Source organism: Aquarana catesbeiana, linkage group LG03 (genome assembly GCF_042186555.1).
Source record: "Aquarana catesbeiana isolate 2022-GZ linkage group LG03, ASM4218655v1, whole genome shotgun sequence".
Lineage (NCBI taxonomy): Eukaryota > Metazoa > Chordata > Amphibia > Anura > Ranidae > Aquarana > Aquarana catesbeiana.
In genome coordinates, this window is record NC_133326.1 from 140,058,807 (window position 1) to 140,076,311 (window position 17,505).

Here is a 17,505-nt window from a genome sequence, read left to right on the forward strand (position 1 = left end):
ATGGCATTCAGATGGAAACAGACAAGCAGTCCGTTTCCATCCGACAGCCCATTGAGGCTGTATCTGCTCTGTATCAGCAGAGCAGGCACAGACCTGTCATCCACAGGCTCAGCGTAGAGATCCCCTGCTGAGTGGGCGGACCCGCTGGCGTACTCCGCCTGTGTGAAAGATGCCCAAGATACCAAGGCCTGCAGTGGCAGCCTAGGTATTCCCCTTTGCATACTATGCATAGTCATGTTGAAAGAAGACACATGCTAAAACACAAAGCCTGTATATTTCATACCCTAAAACCTGATGCAGAGGAAGACCAAACAAGTTAGTGCATGATCCAATTCGCTCTAATAGGGAATATTCCTTCATGATCCCCTGACCATTCGATACTCCCGGATCAACAGCATGCAGTCTGTAGTTTATTAGTAATATTAATAACCTGGTAAAATTTGTGCTTATTTAAGTGTGCACAATGGCTGATTTTCTATTTTCTTTCTCAGGTTCGTACAGCGATGTCCCATTGTCCTTCTGAGAAGTCAGGTGCTAGTGCATGTCTTGCAGTGGGCAATTGCTTCCACTACATTAGACCACCGAGATGCCAACTGTAGTGTCATGAAGTTTTTGCGTGATCTTATACACACTGGGATATCCAATGATGTAAGACCTCAAGTGTGCAAACTACTACTACATGTTTTTTGTGTTAATACTGTATGTTTGAAAGAATTGCTTAAGACACAAATTTGTGTTATGGTCTATATACTCGTAGCTGATATTTTTTTTTTTTTTTTTATTAACACAGCATGAGGAGAACTTTGAAGTACGGAAGGATCTGATTCAGCAAGTAATGAATCAGTTTGGGCAACAGCTGGTCAGCCAGATTCTCCATGCTTGTTGTTTCTGTCTCCCACCCTATACATTGCCTGATGTGGCTGAAGTTGTGTGGGAAATGATGATATTTGACAGGCCGGTAAGGAAATCATAGATTCAGTGTATAATATTTTTAAATTTTGCCATAGTAGGTTTGCAGTCTAATGTATATGTCCTCAACCTTTGACAGCTGTGTGCCACATTCAAACACAACAATGTTTAGGTACGAAGTATAAAAAATCCTCTGCTAACCATGCAATTAGAGGCTCTGTCACTGGGAAAGGGAATGTTCCTAGCAGTGTTTCTTCTGGCATGTACAATACACAGCGTGTGTGAAGCTCACTCCTGGTATGCTGACAATATAGCAGGGTGCATAGACAAACTTTTGTGCACATAGCAGTTACAACATCATTTGCTGTTGAGTGGCTAAAAGTTTTGCAAGAGGTGAAAGAAGCAGTGGAGGGTTTTGAATAAAGCGTTGAGGGCAGCTTTGAGCAGTCAGCGCTGGAGAAGAGCGCACAAAGAGGTAAGTGAGTCATAATTTGCATGTGAACACTTGCTTATTATGGTGAAAGTGCACTCCCCCCCCCCACCACCACCCCCCCCCCCCCCCCCCCACCATATATTTTCAGTTTAAGGACTACTAATGTTATGTTAACATCTTTGAGTAGTTTTTGCCATGGCAGATTTTTACATTCTGATTTTCTGTAAATTTGTAACAATTTCTCCTCATCCCTTTTCAGATGTTTTGTAGATGGCTGGAAACAGCATTGAAGGGTTTACCAAAGGAGACATCGGGAGGAGCAATTACAGTAACACATAAGCAGTTAACAGATTTCCACAAACAAGTAACAAGGTAAAGCCAGCTCATTTTAATGTGATGTTGTCTTTCTGACATTAGTAATAGGGCAGCTGATCTCTGTAAAGTCTGCCAAACATGGCTCACTTATCTCCTATTCAGCCAGTGGGCTGAATGAGGGAAAATCTGTTGGTTTCTCCATTCCTGCTAACTGTGTGGATGAAGGAATCTGCAGTGCCGACTATTGTATTCAGGCAGTTGTGGTATCCATGGCTGCCAAACAGTGACTGCATCTGCTGAGTTGCTGGCACTGTTTAGCCTATAATTTTCCACCCAGCTTGGTGAATTTTTTTATTAACTTTTGTCAAGCTGGGTGGTGCTTGTGTGGGATCCATGTCTTGAACATTGAATGATTCAACAGGAATTGACTGAACTTTGAAATATTTATGGGGGCCATAAGATACAGAGTACAATCATGTTAGTTTAGCTGATTGTATTTAAAAATGTTCATATATAAACATGTACAAAAAAACTAGTGAAATAATGGTGATATCCCTATTTGTGTTTTACAGTGCTGAGGAATGTAAGCAAGTGTGTTGGGCTCTCAGAGATTTCACCAGGTTATTCCGATAGCTGCGCTCCTAAACCACCTTGCCTGTCCTCTTTGGTAAGTAGTGTTCTGTACTATATTTCTGCCTGAGAGGTCTGGGTGGGTGTCACAGAAGAGAAAATAGAGCTTAAAAAAGAGCACATCTATGAAACTCTACTATAACAGCCCTTGATTTTTGTAGTGGAGCAGTGCATGGCCATTTACTTGCATGGCAGGTCAAAAAACAACGTATTTTTGTCTGTATTTTAGAGCGGCTCCATTTTTGTAAAAATTACCCCTGTTTCCTCTTAGCACTCCAGTGCTGTACAATAGGGATCGACCGATTTATCGGTAAAGCTGATTTATTGCAGGCCAATATCAGCATTTTCCGAAAAAAAAAAAACGGCATCGGTTGCAAACTAGACTGATATTACCATTATTGCTTGAAGGGGTTTTGCCAGGGAGAAGCCTGCAGGCATCACCCCGGTACCTACCGTTCTTTACAGCAGCGGTCGGCTTCATTGTAATAACAACCAATGCACTCAGCAGCCACTCGGCTGTTATTACAAGCTGCGGGAGGGGACACCCCCCCCACCATTCTTTCGACGGTCGCCCGGGCTCTCCAGTCCCACCAGGAGGCCCGAGCATCCAGCTGGCACGCCCGCCGGCTGGCCGAAGACCCGAATAAACCCGATGCTTCGTTCGGATTTCGGATCTAGTAACCCGGACGTGATGTCATGACATCACTTCCTGGATTACTGGCATCTTAAAGGCGCCAGTTTTAAAAAAAAAAAAAAAAAAGAAAGTATTCAAAAACGCCTCTCTTGACGTTTTGAATACTTTCAAGTGCAGCGGACACCCAATCCTTCCATAAAGAGTACCTGTTATTGCCTATTACAGTCATAAGGGATATTTACATTCCCTGTGACAGCAATAACGGTGATAGAAAAGAAAAGTGTAAAAATAAAATTTTTAAATGTGCAGAATATCGGCACATAATATCGGCTATTGGCCTGAGAGGTGGCCAAAATATCGGTATCGTATCAGCACTGAAAAAACTATAAGTGAAAACACGACAGTAATATATTTTGCGCTTACTCTACGCGAGCAGCTAACACAACAAAAAGAATATTTGTTAAATTAACATATAAAACAAAGTGTAGCGCTGAAATAAAAAGTGATGAGTATAATGTGAAAAATACCTAAGTGAAATAAATATACTAATTTATCACACAAAAAAATGTCAATCCTTCTGGTCAGTAAGTGAATATGACCATTGTGATCTTCAACTGTGAGACTAATAGAAGTATCACCATAATATAAAACAAAGAAAACGAAAAACAGTCTGAACTGTCTTGAACTCCTGAGACAGTATAAACAAGAAATTGTATGGTGATAGTTGTTGCTCAATCAAATGTGGATAAAAGTTTACAAAGATCCAATACAGTTCAGCTAAATCCACCTCAGTGTCATATTCAAAACACATGTGAAATTCCCACAACCAGTAAAGTTGGAGGCTTACCGAAGGGTTTGAACCCGAAACAGCATATACTGTAAGGGTCAAACCAGCTTGTATTGCCCACCGGCAATGAGGGGGGAAATCTTGGCAACCTGGAGAAATAAGGGTCCCAACCGTTTTCATAGAAGAATCCTCCCAGCACGGGTGGTCACATATCCCAAAATGCGGCCCATTTAAGAAGTTAAAAAAGCGCTTGTGATAAAGAAGAAGGCGGCAGTGGAGTCCTCCCGACGCGTTTCGTCTACCAAGACTTCGTCTACCTAGACAGTCTTGGTAGACGAAACGCGTCAGGAGGACTCCACTGCCGCCTTCTTTTTTATCACAAGCGCTTTTTTAACTTCTTAAATGGGCCGCATTTTGGGATATGTGACCACCCGTGCTGGGAGGATTCTTCTATGAAAACGGTTGGGACCCTTATTTCTCCAGGTTGCCAAGATTTCCCCCCTCATTGCCGGTGGGCAATACAAGCTGGTTTGACCCTTACAGTATATGCTGTTTCGGGTTCAAACCCTTCGGTAAGCCTCCAACTTTACTGGTTGTGGGAATTTCACATGTGTTTTGAATATGACACTGAGGTGGATTTAGCTGAACTGTATTGGATCTTTGTAAACTTTTATCCACATTTGATTGAGCAACAACTATCACCATACAATTTCTTGTTTATACTGTCTCAGGAGTTCAAGACAGTTCAGACTGTTTTTCGTTTTCTTTGTTTTATATTATGGTGATACTTCTATTAGTCTCACAGTTGAAGATCACAATGGTCATATTCACTTACTGACTAGAAGGATTGACATTTTTTTGTGTGATAAATTAGTATATTTATTTCACTTAGGTATTTTTCACATTATACTCATCACTTTTTATTTCAGCGCTACACTTTGTTTTATAACTGAAAAAACTATATTGGTCGATCCCTACTGTACAACTGCCTGTACCTACTCTCCTCTATTCCTGATCTCACAAGAGATATTGAGGGCAGTGGGAGCCATATTTAGTCAGAGTACAAAAGAGAAGTGGTATACATTGACAGCCAGTACTTACAGTAAACATGTATTGTATGTGTTTGTTTCAACCAACCAAAACTCTTGTATTGCCCCCATAGCCACCTGTCACATTCAGGCAAGCACTGGGAAAAAAAAGACAGAGAAAAAGGATTTAAAAAACATTTGATGGCTTAGTTACAGATAAAGAAATCCTTTTGAGAAAGTCTTTGTGTGAGTGAATAAAGTCAGTTGTCAAATCACAAAGACAAGACAGTTTGGCTTGTTTCCTTCTGGTGTAAGTTCACACTACTTTGTCACAGCGGTGCGCCAGAAAAAAGTATGTCATGCAGTACCTTTTTGCAGCTTCAAAAATTCACTGCGTTACAGTGCTGACTTGATGAATGCAACTAAATGAAGTTTCACTTGTGAAGAAAAAGTGTGATGCGCCAAGAATGGCAAATCTGGCAAAAATCCTCCCAGCACACAACAGCAGCCATGGGATCTGCGTGGCTGCTGATGTGAACAAGCCCTGAAGGGTTTTAAATTTTGAACCCTTTAATGAATAAGAGTAGAAGGTACCCCCTTCCTATGGTATTCTAGGCAAAAAACAAAGCTAGAGAGCACTAGTGTACATGGAACTGTTTTTTTTTTTTTTTTTTTTTTTTTTTTTTTTAGGTTTTGGCCTTCATCTTGTGTGCCCCCCCCCCCAAATACGTTAACGGAGTTTTCATGAACTGTAGATTATTAGGTTATGGCATAGTGGTAGGTCAGTGGAGGACTTATTACTAATGAACGGTTTGTTCTACACACATCTTTTACTCTACAGTGAAGACAGGTTACCAGCTCACTCAGACAGCACCTCCAGAACCGAGAACCATTGTGGATTGGCTTCTATAACCCCCAAGCGTGTGATGCCAAAAGGGGGGACGCAGAGTGAAAGAAACGGCTGGCAGGCGAGTTTGAGGACAGCGTCCCTGTGTGTAGCGTGCTGAAGATGATATAACAAAACTGGGAAGAAAGAGTGTGAAAACTCAACCCCTTCACTTCTGAGCGGGGGCAAATGTTCTATAAGAGCTGTGTAAAAGGTTTGTCTAAAAGGTCTAACCCACAGCAATAAGGCACTCAGTGAACAGGTGGTGCCAGATGTGTCCCAACATCCCAATCCCCCTACAGTGCCACATTGTCTAAGTCTAGACCTCGGGGGTGAAGGGGTTCTAACGGCAATGCCCAAGCATCAAATATGCATTTTGTTATGGGAAGGATCGGGAATTGGGAGGTGGTGTCAACGGGTTTAGAGCTTTCCTTGATGGACTCATTTTAAAATAAAAAAAAAAAAAAATTGAAAAATACGAAAAAAAAAACTGCAATTACAAAAAAAAAAAATTAAAAAAAAAAAGAAACTAAAGGCCGTCAGATAAAATCACTGGTTGGCGGAATTTAAATTTGCGTGGATGCAAACTGAGAAAATATGCAGCTAAACTTTCTGTGAAATGAAAAAAAGTAAAATGTGCAAAATAAAACTAAGTAAAAACAGGATTTTTCATTGTTTCGTTTTTGGTTGTAAAAAGGTGTGGCAGTTCTTAGTTTTGTGATTGATTATCACACAAATGATTGCATCTGTCTATAACACTTCTTAATTCAAAAGGCAATGCAAAAAAAAAAGCTCAACAACATGAATGATTTTGATAACTTGATAGAAACACAGTGCCACTTGTGGTTCATCTTTCAGAACGAATGGCACTGTCTAGATGCATCGCTTATAGGAGGATCAAAACTAGACATGAGCTTGATATAACAGAAGTGCAGGCAAAAATAGGTAAACCCACCAGAGTGCAACTTCCATGTAATAAGTGACCTACTGTTAGTCAGTGACTGCTATACTGACCCAGCCCAAAAATGTGAACTAGGAAAGTCAAAGTAGAATCAGATGTCCTGATCTGCATACCTCAACTAGGTCATTGATTGAGAAAGGTATTGCATCTGCATTTTTAAAGCTCCATGCATTAAAAATACACACATTAATGCAGCTCTGTGTTCATAACAAAAGAAAAAAGGAAAATACAGACCATGAAAAAGCAATACATGTCATGCATCTCATTAAGTCAAACATAGGAACCTGCTGGCCAACTGGCACATATCGTATCTTTACATTTACGTAGCGATGGTTCAAATTCAAGTAACATGCTGATAAGAGAAGGCAGCAGAGTGATCGGAAGGCAGCAGAGTGACCAGAAACTCTGGTCTGCTGCTGATCTATTCACTAACCAGTCAGAGTGGGGATGGGGTGTAGACACAGTTGATATAGAAAAAAAAAACACTCCCCTTTAAAAAAAAAAAAAAAAAATAGAAATAAAAAAAATCTAATTTCTTTCTCGTACATCACGGGACACAGCCTCAGTAATTACTGATGGGTTACATTACACTAGATGATTGGACACTGGCACACCCTAAACAGGAAGTTCAACCTCCTATATAATCCCTCCCCTTACAGGGATACCTCAGTTTTTTCGCCAGTGTCTTAGGTGTTGGTCACGTGTAAAGATGTGCTGTGCTGAGCTCCAAAGGGAATATCCTATATCCTATACTGGGGCAAGCCAGGCGAACCGGATCCATTTCAAAGTGTCCTTTCTAGGCCGAATTGGATGGTACCCGGGCCTCGTGTCCGAAGAAACAAGGTTTTACCTGTAACGATTCTCTTTTTAGAGAGCTGGACCCCGCATTTCAGAATTTGGTTTTTCTAGCCTTATTCTTGGCCGGGTGCTTTACAGGCCCAGAACTGCGGATCCCCCTATCCATAGGGGGCCCCAGTCTCTAAAGGTTTTCCAAACGGAGCCCACCGTGGGAGGTGAAGATTGGGTCTGTATAACAGAACCCTGCAGCTGGATAAGGTAAGGGAGATTCCACAGAATTTTTTAATTCTAGTAGGTTTCTCCTTTTAGTAAATGTATGCTATGCCTATTGTTGCCACCGAGGGCTGCCAAGAGCACATACCTTCACATGCTTGATTGTCTGTCTCAGTGTTCACGCTGCACAGCTCCTCCAGCCGAGCTCCAGGTAGGATGGGATGGGGGGCTCTTCCTCAAGGTATTCCCCCCAAGACTAGGGGGGGCCCGCAGTGGTCTGTGAGGCGGTAGTATACCGCACTATCACCGTCGCCACCGCCGCCATTACTATTTGGCGGACCCCATCGTCTGCTGGCCTCTCTCCTTCCTCCTTCACCCCAGCCTCCCCTCCACGCTTGTCCCGGAGGGTCGGCTCGACGTCCGGCGTGCTTGGACGCCCACATCGCCGGCTGCACAGGCTGTAAGAAGCACACTTTTCAGGTGCACACAGCCTATGGAGGTACACAGAGCTGACGGTCGCATGTAAGGTGGGACACAGGCATTCTCCTAGGCAGCATTTACTAAGAAACATTTGACTGGGCATTGGTAGCAGCGGCAGTTGCTGTACTACATCGCTCAGCAGTCAGTGTTTCATTTGTGTGATACCTCCACCTTGTTTGCTTTGCACTATGGGTAAAAGAGGTATGAATACCCCAAAAACCAGAGGCTCTAGGGGATCTCCCTCAGGCTCTGAGGACCCCTGTCTGCAGCACCTTGCCCCCTGAAGGACCTGGGATGGCTGGCCAGGGAGAGCTGTTGGGGTCGGGGGCTGCATCTGCTTCTGCCACTTCAGCCCCTGTATATATTACACAGGAGGTTTTTTTCTCAACCATTAATGGACTAGAGGAAAGATTAATGGCCTTAATCGCATCTTCACTCAGTGGAAGAAAACGCACTAGATCTTCCTCTGTTACCCAGGACCCTCAGGCAGAGGAACTCTGGGAAAAAGGAGAAAAATCCCTTTCAGAGGATCGGGATGGAACTGATGATTCATCCTCTGAGGAATCAAGTGGAGAAGGGCCCTCTTCAGCTTCTCAAGATGAGAAGGTCTTGGTACAGATCCTTGCTGGATTGGTCTGCCTTACATTTAAATTACCCGTATCTGAGTCAGTTAAAGAACCCTCTTCTTCTTTGGGGTCACTGAAGCCTCCTCAAACAACACATGCTTTTCCTGTTGATAATTTGCTAGAAAAGCTCATTTATTCTGAGTGGGATCACCCAGATAAACGTTTTTTTCCGCCTAAAAAGTTTTCACCACTTTATGCTATGGAAGAAAAGTTTATAAAGATGTGGGGGATATTGGCCGTTGACGCCGCCATTTCCTCCGTAAATAAAAGTCTGACTTGTCCTGTAGACGATGCTCAGGGATCCATTTGATAAAAAAATGGAATCCCTGTTAAAAGATATTTTCTCCTTAGCAGGTTCAGTAGCTCAACCTGCAGTGGCAGCAATCGGAGTCTGTCAATACTTAAGAGACTAAGAAGGTCCTCAAAGTTCTACCTGAACAGCAGGCCCAGGGGTTGGCTAACCTTCCAGCGGCCTTATGTTTTGCTGTTGACGCCATCAGAGATTCTATCATCCAAACCTCTCGTCTTTCACTTGGGTTTTTGCATATGCGTAGAATCTTATGGTTGAAAAATTGGTCAGCCGAAGCACCATGTACGAAGCTTCTGGCTGGATTTCCATTTCATGGTGCAAGGCTGTTTGGAGAGGATTTGGACAATTATATCCAAAAGATCTCTAGTGGGAAAAGCACTCTCTTACCTGTTAAAAAAAAGGAGTAAGCGTCCCTCTTTCAAACGGCTCTTTCCCCAGTGCCAGGGGCATCAGCCTTCAGGCAGTTACGACGGCTTCCTCCGTCAGGGTCTAGAAATAAATTTCAGAGTCGACCCCAGGGACAAAAGAAGTCCTGGGGGAAGAAGTCTACTAGACAAGATGCTAAAGCCTCTTTATGAAGGGGCGCCCCCGCTCGCTCAGGTGGGGGGAAGACTGCTACAGTTCTCAAAGCTCTGGCAGGAGGATTTCCAGGACAGATGGGTAATCTCCACGGTAACTCTAGGTTACAAACTGGAGTTCCAAGAATTCCCCTCTCCTCGTTTCCTCAGATCAAATGTCCCCAGAGATCCAGAGAAAAAGCAGTCGGTCCTTCTAGCATTAGAGCGACTATTATCGCAAAAAGTCATCATGGTGGTTCCCACGAAAGATCAAGGATTGGGATTTTATTCCAACCTTTTTATGGTTCATAAACCAAATGGAGATGTCAGACCCATCCTGGATCTAAAGGATCTAAATCGATTCATAAGGATTCGATCCTTTTGCATGGAATCAATCCGATCAGTAATCTCCATCCTACAGGGAGGAGAATTTCTGGCATCAATAGACATCAGAGATGCGTATCTGCATGTACCCATTTTTCCTGCTCATCAAAAGTACTTGCGCTTCGAAATAGAAGGACGCCATTTTCAGTTTGTGGCCCTGCCTTTCGGGCTAGCCACTGCACCTCGGGTGTTTACAAAGATCTTGGCTCCTCCTCTGGCCAGATTAAGGGCTCAGGGTATAACTGTCATAGCATATCTAGACGACCTGCTCTTGATAGACCGGTCGGGAGCCTGTTTGAGCGGGAACTTGATGACCACAATCCACTACCTGGAACACCTAGGTTGGATTCTCAACCTAGAAAAGTCTTTCTTAAAACCAGTAAGAAGGCTAGAGTATTTAGGCCTGATCATAGATACAAGCCAAGAGAAGGTATTTTTACCTCAGGCAAAGATCACTGCCTTAAGAGAGCTGGTTCTGGTAGTCAGGACCAAAAAGGGTCCTTCTGTCCGTCTTTGTATGAGGCTGCTGGGAAAGCTGGTGGCTTCATTCGAAGCAGTTCCCTATGCTCAGTTTCATTCAAGACTGCTGCAACACGGTATCCTGTCTGCTTGGAACAAGAAGGTTCAGGCATTAGTTTTTCCGATGCACCTGTCTCGTGCAGTGCGTCAGAGCCTCAGTTGGTGGTTTAATACCCGAAAGCCTGCAGAAAGGGAAATCCTTTTTACCGGTTACCTGGACGGTGGTAACAACGGATGCCAGTCTTTTGGTTTGGGGAGCAGTTCTGGAACAGTCTGCGGTCCAAGGGGAATGGTCCAAATTCGAGAGCACCTTACCCATCAACATTCTGGAGATCCGTACGGCATATCTAGCCCTAAGGGCCTGGACTCTCAGGCTGCAGGGTTGCCCTGTCAGGATCCAGTCCGACAATGCCACAGCAGTGGCTTATATCAATCATCAAGGAGGCACCAAGAGTCGGGCAGCTCAGAGAGAAGTGAACCAGATTTTAGTCTGGGCAGAAAAGCATGGGCCATGCATATCGGCAGTTTTCATTCCGGGGATAGAGAACTGGCAGGCGGACTATTTGATTCGCCAGCGGTTAGTCCCAGGAGAATGGTCTCTTCACCCCAACGTCTTTTGGGCCATATGCCAAAGATGGGGGGGTTCCATATGTAGATCTGTGCATCCAGATTCAACAAAAAGATCGACAAGTTTGTGGCAAGAACAAAGGATCCTCTTGCATACGGGACAGATGCGTTGGTGATTCCGTGGCATCGGTTCTCACTGATTTATGCATTCCCTCCTATTCACGACTCCTTCGCAGGATCAGGCAGGAAAAGAAGTCGGTACTTCTAGTGGCCCCAGCTTGGCCCAGGAGAGCTTGGTATGCAGAAATAGTAAGGATGACAGTAGGTTCCCCGTGGACCCTACCGTCACGTCCAGACCTGTTATCTCAAGGTCCAGTGTTCCATCCTGTCTTACAAATGCTAAATTTGACGGTTTGGCTATTGAAGCCCACATTCTGAAGAGTCGTGGGTGTTCAGGTCCGGTGATCTCTACCTTGATCAATGCAAGGAAACCAGCTTCCAGAGTGATTTATCATAGAGTCTGGAAAGCTTATGTATCCTGGTGTGAATCCAGGGGTTGGCATCCCAGAAAATATGTAATAGGTAGAATTCTTGACTTTCTACAAATGGGATTAGAAATTAAGCCGGCTTTGAGTACCCTCAAGGGCCAGGTCTCGGCCTTATCAGTATTATTTCAATGGCCATTTGCTTCACATTCTTTGGTCTGAAACTTTATGCAGGGGGTGACGCATCTTAATCCTCCGGTTAAGATGCCCCTAAACCCCTGGGACTTGAATTTGGTTCTGTCAGTTTTACAGAAACAGCCTTTTGAACCAATACGTCAAATTCCCTTGGTCTTATTGACAAGAAAGTTAATTTTTCTGGTAGACATTTCTTCTGCTAGAAGAGTATCAGAATTAGCAGCTCTTTCCTGTAAAGAGCCTTATTTAATTATACACAAGGATAGAGTGGTATTGCACCCTCATCCTAGCTTTCTACCGAAGGTGGTTTCAGGTTTTCATCTAAACCAAGATATTGTTCTTCCTTCCTTTTTTCCAGATCCTTGTTCTACGGAAGAGAGGTCACTACATTCTTTGGATGTAGTAAGAGCAGTCAAGGCCTATCTGAAAGCAACTGCTCAAATTCGCAAAACGGATGTTTTGTTCGTACTGCCAGAAGGTCCCAATAGAGGACAGGCAGCGTCAAAGTCTACCATTTCAAAATGGATTCGACAAATGATTATTCAAGCTTACGATTAGAAACAAAGTTCCACCTTTTCAAATCAAGGCACACTCCACAAGAGCTATTAGTGCTTCTTGGGCGGTGCATCACCAGGCCTCTATGGCTCAAATCTGCAAGGCCGCAACCTGGTCTTCAGTCCATACATTCACCAAATTTTATCAGGTGGATGTGGGAAGGCATGAGGATGTCGCCTTTGGGCGTAGTATGCTGCAGGCAGCAGTACAAGATCCTCAGGTCTGATTACACCCTACGTTGTGTGGTCCCCTCCCCTCAAATAGCATTGCTCTGGGACATCCCATCAGTAATTACTGAGGCTCTGTGTCCCGTGATGTACGAGAAAGAAAATAGGATTTTTATAACGGCTTACCTGTAAAATCCTTTTCTTTTGATGTACATCATGGGACACAGAGGTCCTGCCCCTCTTCTAATACACTTATATTGCTTTGCTACAAAACTGAGGTATCCCTGTAAGGGGAGGGATTATATAGGGGGTTGAACTTCCTGTTTAGGGTGTGCAAGTGTCCAATCACCTAGTGATACCCTATATAACCCATCAGTAATTACTGAGGCTCTGTGTCCCGTGATGTACATCAAAAGAATAGGATTTTACAGGTAAGCTGTTATAAAAATCCTATTTTTGTTGCTTTTCAGCCTGAAATGAAGACACACAGTTTTTTGTTTTTTTGTTTTTTCTATCCAGCTGTATTTAGTGCAACTTATAACATCCAAGTGAAAGGGATAATGCCAACATGTCAGAAAAAAAAAAAACAAAATCACTGATTTTGTAAACTCAGTCAGGTTTAGCTAATCACCTTCTCAATCGCACGCAAAGCAATTTGACTTTTAACTGTGATCAGCTGTGGTTATTTTGATTAGCTCAGCTTGAAAAGCACTTTCCTGGAGCATTTTATTCCCTGGTAGTGCAACTTAAGCAAACAATCAACTATGGCTGGCAAGGCACTGTCCAAAGATCTCCGGGATAGTTGTGGACAGGCACAAGTCAGGAGATGGATACAAAAAAAAAGTCAAAAATTTTATCATTGCCTAGAAGCACAGTGAAGTCTATTATTAAGAAGGTGAAGGTATAACACAGACTCTCCCTGGATCAGGACATTGCTCCAAACTGGATGAAAGAGCCAGGGGGAAACTAGTCAGGCTACCATGAGGCCTACAGCAACTCTGAAGCAGTTGCAGGAATTTATGACAAAGAGTGATCATTGTGTGCATGTGACAACAATATCACAAATTCTCCACAAATGTGTAAACAAGTAAAAGGCGCAAAAAAACGGAAAACCCTATATTACCATCATGTTGGTGACAAAAGGTAATTATAGCTAATATAGTCCATGAAAAGTCTATATGAACAGAAGCAAACTTATATTGGAAAGTCCACACAGATGGCTGCCTTCCAGGAAGAGCTGAAACCAAGCTCCAAAAATCTGCAGAAAAAACACACAAGGGGGGGAGGCGCCTCTAAGTGCAGTATGTAAGCCAAATTTATTAAAAACACTGTGTTTTTAATAAATTTGGCTTACATACTGCAATTAGAGGCGCCTCCCCCCCCCTTGTGTTTTCTCCACAAATGTGGCTTGTATGGCAAGGTTGCAAGAGAAAAGCCACTCCTTAAGAGAGGCCACATGCACGATTGAGCTTTGCCAAAATGCACCTTGAAGATTCTGAGGCCACATGGAAAAGGTTGCTCTGGTCAGATGAGACTAAAATTTAATTCTTTGGCCTCAACACCAAACAATATGTCTGGCGGAAATACAATACAGCTCACCATCCAAATAACCCCATTCCTACAGTAAAGCATGGAGGTGGTAATATCATGTTTATGTGGGATGTTTCTCTGCAGCAGGGACTGGAGCACTTGTCAGGATAGAAGAAAAATGGATGGTGCAAAGTACTGTCAAATTCATGAGGAAAATCTGCTGCCCTCTACCAGAAAGTTGTCAATGGGAAGAAGGTTAACCTTCCAACATGACAATGACCCAAGCAAGAAAAAGGCGAATGTCCTTGCATGGCCTAGTCAGGACCCAGACTTAAACCCAACTGAAAATCCATGGAATGACTTGAAGACTGCAGTCCACAAACGGTCACCATCAAATTTAACTGAATTTGAGCAGCGCTGCAAAGCCTAGGTGTGCAAAGTTAGTAGAGACATGTCGCAATAGACTAGAGGCTGTAATTAAAGCAAAAGGTGGTTCAACAAAATACTGACACAAGGATCATTTTTTTAACTCAGGGATTGTTTTTATATCTCTCACTTTGATGTTATAAGTATTACAAACTGTCTTCATTTCAAGCTGCAAAGCAACAAAATGTGATTGTTTTAATGGGGGGGTTATGCAATTATAATGTAACTGCAGCATAAAAAGAAGTCCGGTCCCCTCTTCTTCTACCAGGGTTGTGTGGCAGTAAATCAGTGAGATGCTGAGTCCTGGAACGCGCTTGGTACCACCTGTGTGGCTAAGTGATCCCTTGCCTGACTGTCATAATATAGTTTTAGCCTGATGTTGAAAAAAATGTGTATTCAAGTAACCACTGCGCCCACTGTCATCGGTGAAGAGGGTGTGCTATCGTTCTACCCACTGACACCAATGAAAGGGAGTTATTATTGCTGAACCAAATGAAGAAAGAGTTTATTATTGCTGTCCTTGACACCAATGTAAGGAGGGAAGCTTTAATAATGCTGCAACAGACACAAGTGAAGGGGATTTGTTATTGCTGCCCCTGCTCTAACCTGCCATTTTCCATGTCAGGCAGCGCATCTCTTCTATACAGGCTGGGGTGAGAAGATGGCAGTACACAGATGAGCAGAGAGGCCCCTGCAGATAGGAACACCTGGAAGGCTGCGGCTGCTATCCCAATTATACATGAACAATCCTAGATTTAATACAGTGCTATGGCTGTTGCCTGATATTTTGGAATTGGAAATTGTAAGATGTAGAATGCCTGAGATCCAGGCAAGGCGTTCCAAGAGGGGTACAATTAGGGATTTGCCTGAGTAAGATAAATGCCTGCAGTATATCACAATCAAAACAAAGCAAACAAAAAACATAACAGAAACTGCTGCAAGTAAGTAGTTCACAGATGGTCTGAGCAAAACATTAAGGAGCTGCAAAAATGAGGGGGATGAGAATGCGGAAGGGAAAGGGTAAAGGCAGGGGCGGGAGAATTAAGGGGGGGGGGGGTGATGATGATAAATAGTAGCCCCTACATGAACGTACCCAAGTCAAGTCTTAACAAAACTAGGTATAGTACAAATGAAGGCAGTCGACCAAGTAGCATCGGCTACTCCAATAAAAGCTAGTTTATGCCAATTGAGCATTACCCTGACCCCCAACTGCGCTATCCAGAGAGTATAGATGTATATATCTACACAGGGACATGCACACACCAGAGGAGGCACAGGCCATATGCCCCCCCACCCTCAAGAGGTGACCCACCACAGGGATAACACTACAGGGGGAGGGCATCAGGGGTGCAGAGCCCAGCCCATATATGCTACGCAGCATGCCTCCCAGGGGGAAGAGCTGCCATTAGGAAGTTGCTGCTAGGCATCCAAAATTAGACCAAAAACTGAAAAAAAAGAACATTCAACAACAGAACCCATAAGCACTGTAGTGGGCTGATGAAAAACCCACGCCTGCACATATGCATACATTTTGATATATACACATATTTGGCATATAGATAACGTTAGGGGGCAAGACTCACTAGGTGACGCGAGAAGCCCCTGAGCACAGTCCATTACAAAAATAACAAAAGGAGTATGTTATAACATTGAAAAGCATACGCAGGAGATTCGTGTAGTCCAGTAGGCTAGAGTTGCATGTCCAACTGTGTGAAAAATAGGCTTGACGTCTCTAAGGAGGACACCAACATCAAGAATCAACTTGCTAGAAGGCTCGTTGCCTCCCCCTCAGAGTGTCGACTGGTCCTTTCTTGTTGCAGTCTGCCCCTGGGGGTTCCCGGCTTGGGATCCGAAGTGATCGTGTTCAGCACTGGAGTGGGATCCATTTCTGCAAAGGCAAGAGTCTGGGAGTTTGGAGTAGTGATGTAGCGGGAAAGGTATTGTTACCCTTCCTGACAATCAGGTGGAACGGATGTCCCCATTTATAGGTTAGTCCCAGCTCACCTAGCTGCTCAAGCAAGGGTTTGAGAGTCTTGCGCATCAGCAGAGTCTTTCTGGAAAAATCAGGCAGAAGATGAACTGCAGCACCATCAAATTCCAGCACCCCCACAAGCCAGGCCTGCTGCAAGATTTCTTCTTTTAAGAGTATAGGAGTACAGGCAGCATAGCACATCTCTAGACCTGTCAGGCAAAGGGGGACTGGGGGCCAAGGGTTTGATGTACTCCATCAATGACAATCACTGTGTCCGGCTGGCGATCTAAGTATCTGTTGAAGATGGCCATCACAGTAGATTGGAGTGCCGCCTGTGTTGTCGATTCCAGAATCCCAAGAAGCTGTATTGTCTGTCTATGGCTACATAGTTACATGGTTAGGAAGGTTGAACAAAGACACCATTCCATCTAGTTCAACCTGTGTGGGTGTTTATGTCAATAAAAAAAACTTTTCAGAAAAAAACTCAAGACCCATCTCTTCTAAGAAACAGGACTAACAGCATGGATCAAGCGCCTTGAGGCTATTCAGTTCGCATTTGCAGCGCTATACAAATCTTTCATTCATTCAATACCATTTCCCATGTCCTGTAAATGGCATTCACCAAGATGCACATCTGAGAATTTTTTTTAAATTACAACACTCCCTGCTAATACCACCAAATGTGGAAGTGAGTTCCACATCCTTACCATTCTGACAGTAAAGAACCCCTTACGCAGTTTAAGGTTAAACCACTTCCTGTCCAACACATCTTTCAGCACTTTTCATTGAAAACTTATGGGCACCTTTTGCACTTTCATTTCCTGTGTTCAGCAGATACAAAAACAGAGGCTTACGTCATGTGAAAGGGGGCCTGTGTTACCCTTCCAATCAGATTATCTCCTATGCTTTCAGTTATGGTTAATTTAAAAAAAAAAATTGGCTACTTGTGAGCAACACAAACAGTTCTGCTTTCATACATTAGGGGAACCAATGTTAGCAGTGCGGTTGGCCTCTCATAGTGTGATGCTGGACCTATCTGACAGGCTAACCTACCTACACCTAGTCCCCAAGTGTACAGTTAAGGAACCCTCTCTTCTCCTGGGCACAGCTGACTGCTCACTACTGTGCTTGGACTAGC

At 43.6% G+C, this 17,505-nt stretch overlaps 1 protein-coding gene across 7 annotated transcripts in view; it reads left to right on the top strand.

Annotated features, from left to right (window-relative positions):
- Positions 1-6,287, top strand: part of TNPO3 (transportin 3) — a 103,366-nt gene extending 97,079 nt beyond the window's left edge. For all 7 annotated transcript variants that reach the window (XM_073619316.1, XM_073619315.1, XM_073619321.1 and 4 more), the window contains 5 exons: positions 492-648; positions 791-958; positions 1,602-1,714; positions 2,230-2,324; positions 5,578-6,287. In XM_073619316.1, the coding sequence (XP_073475417.1) occupies positions 492-648; positions 791-958; positions 1,602-1,714; positions 2,230-2,290 (499 nt within the window). In that variant the 3' untranslated portion in view covers positions 2,291-2,324; positions 5,578-6,287. The remainder of the gene's footprint in view (positions 1-491; positions 649-790; positions 959-1,601; positions 1,715-2,229; positions 2,325-5,577) is intronic.
- Positions 6,288-17,505: the final 11,218 nt, after the last annotated feature.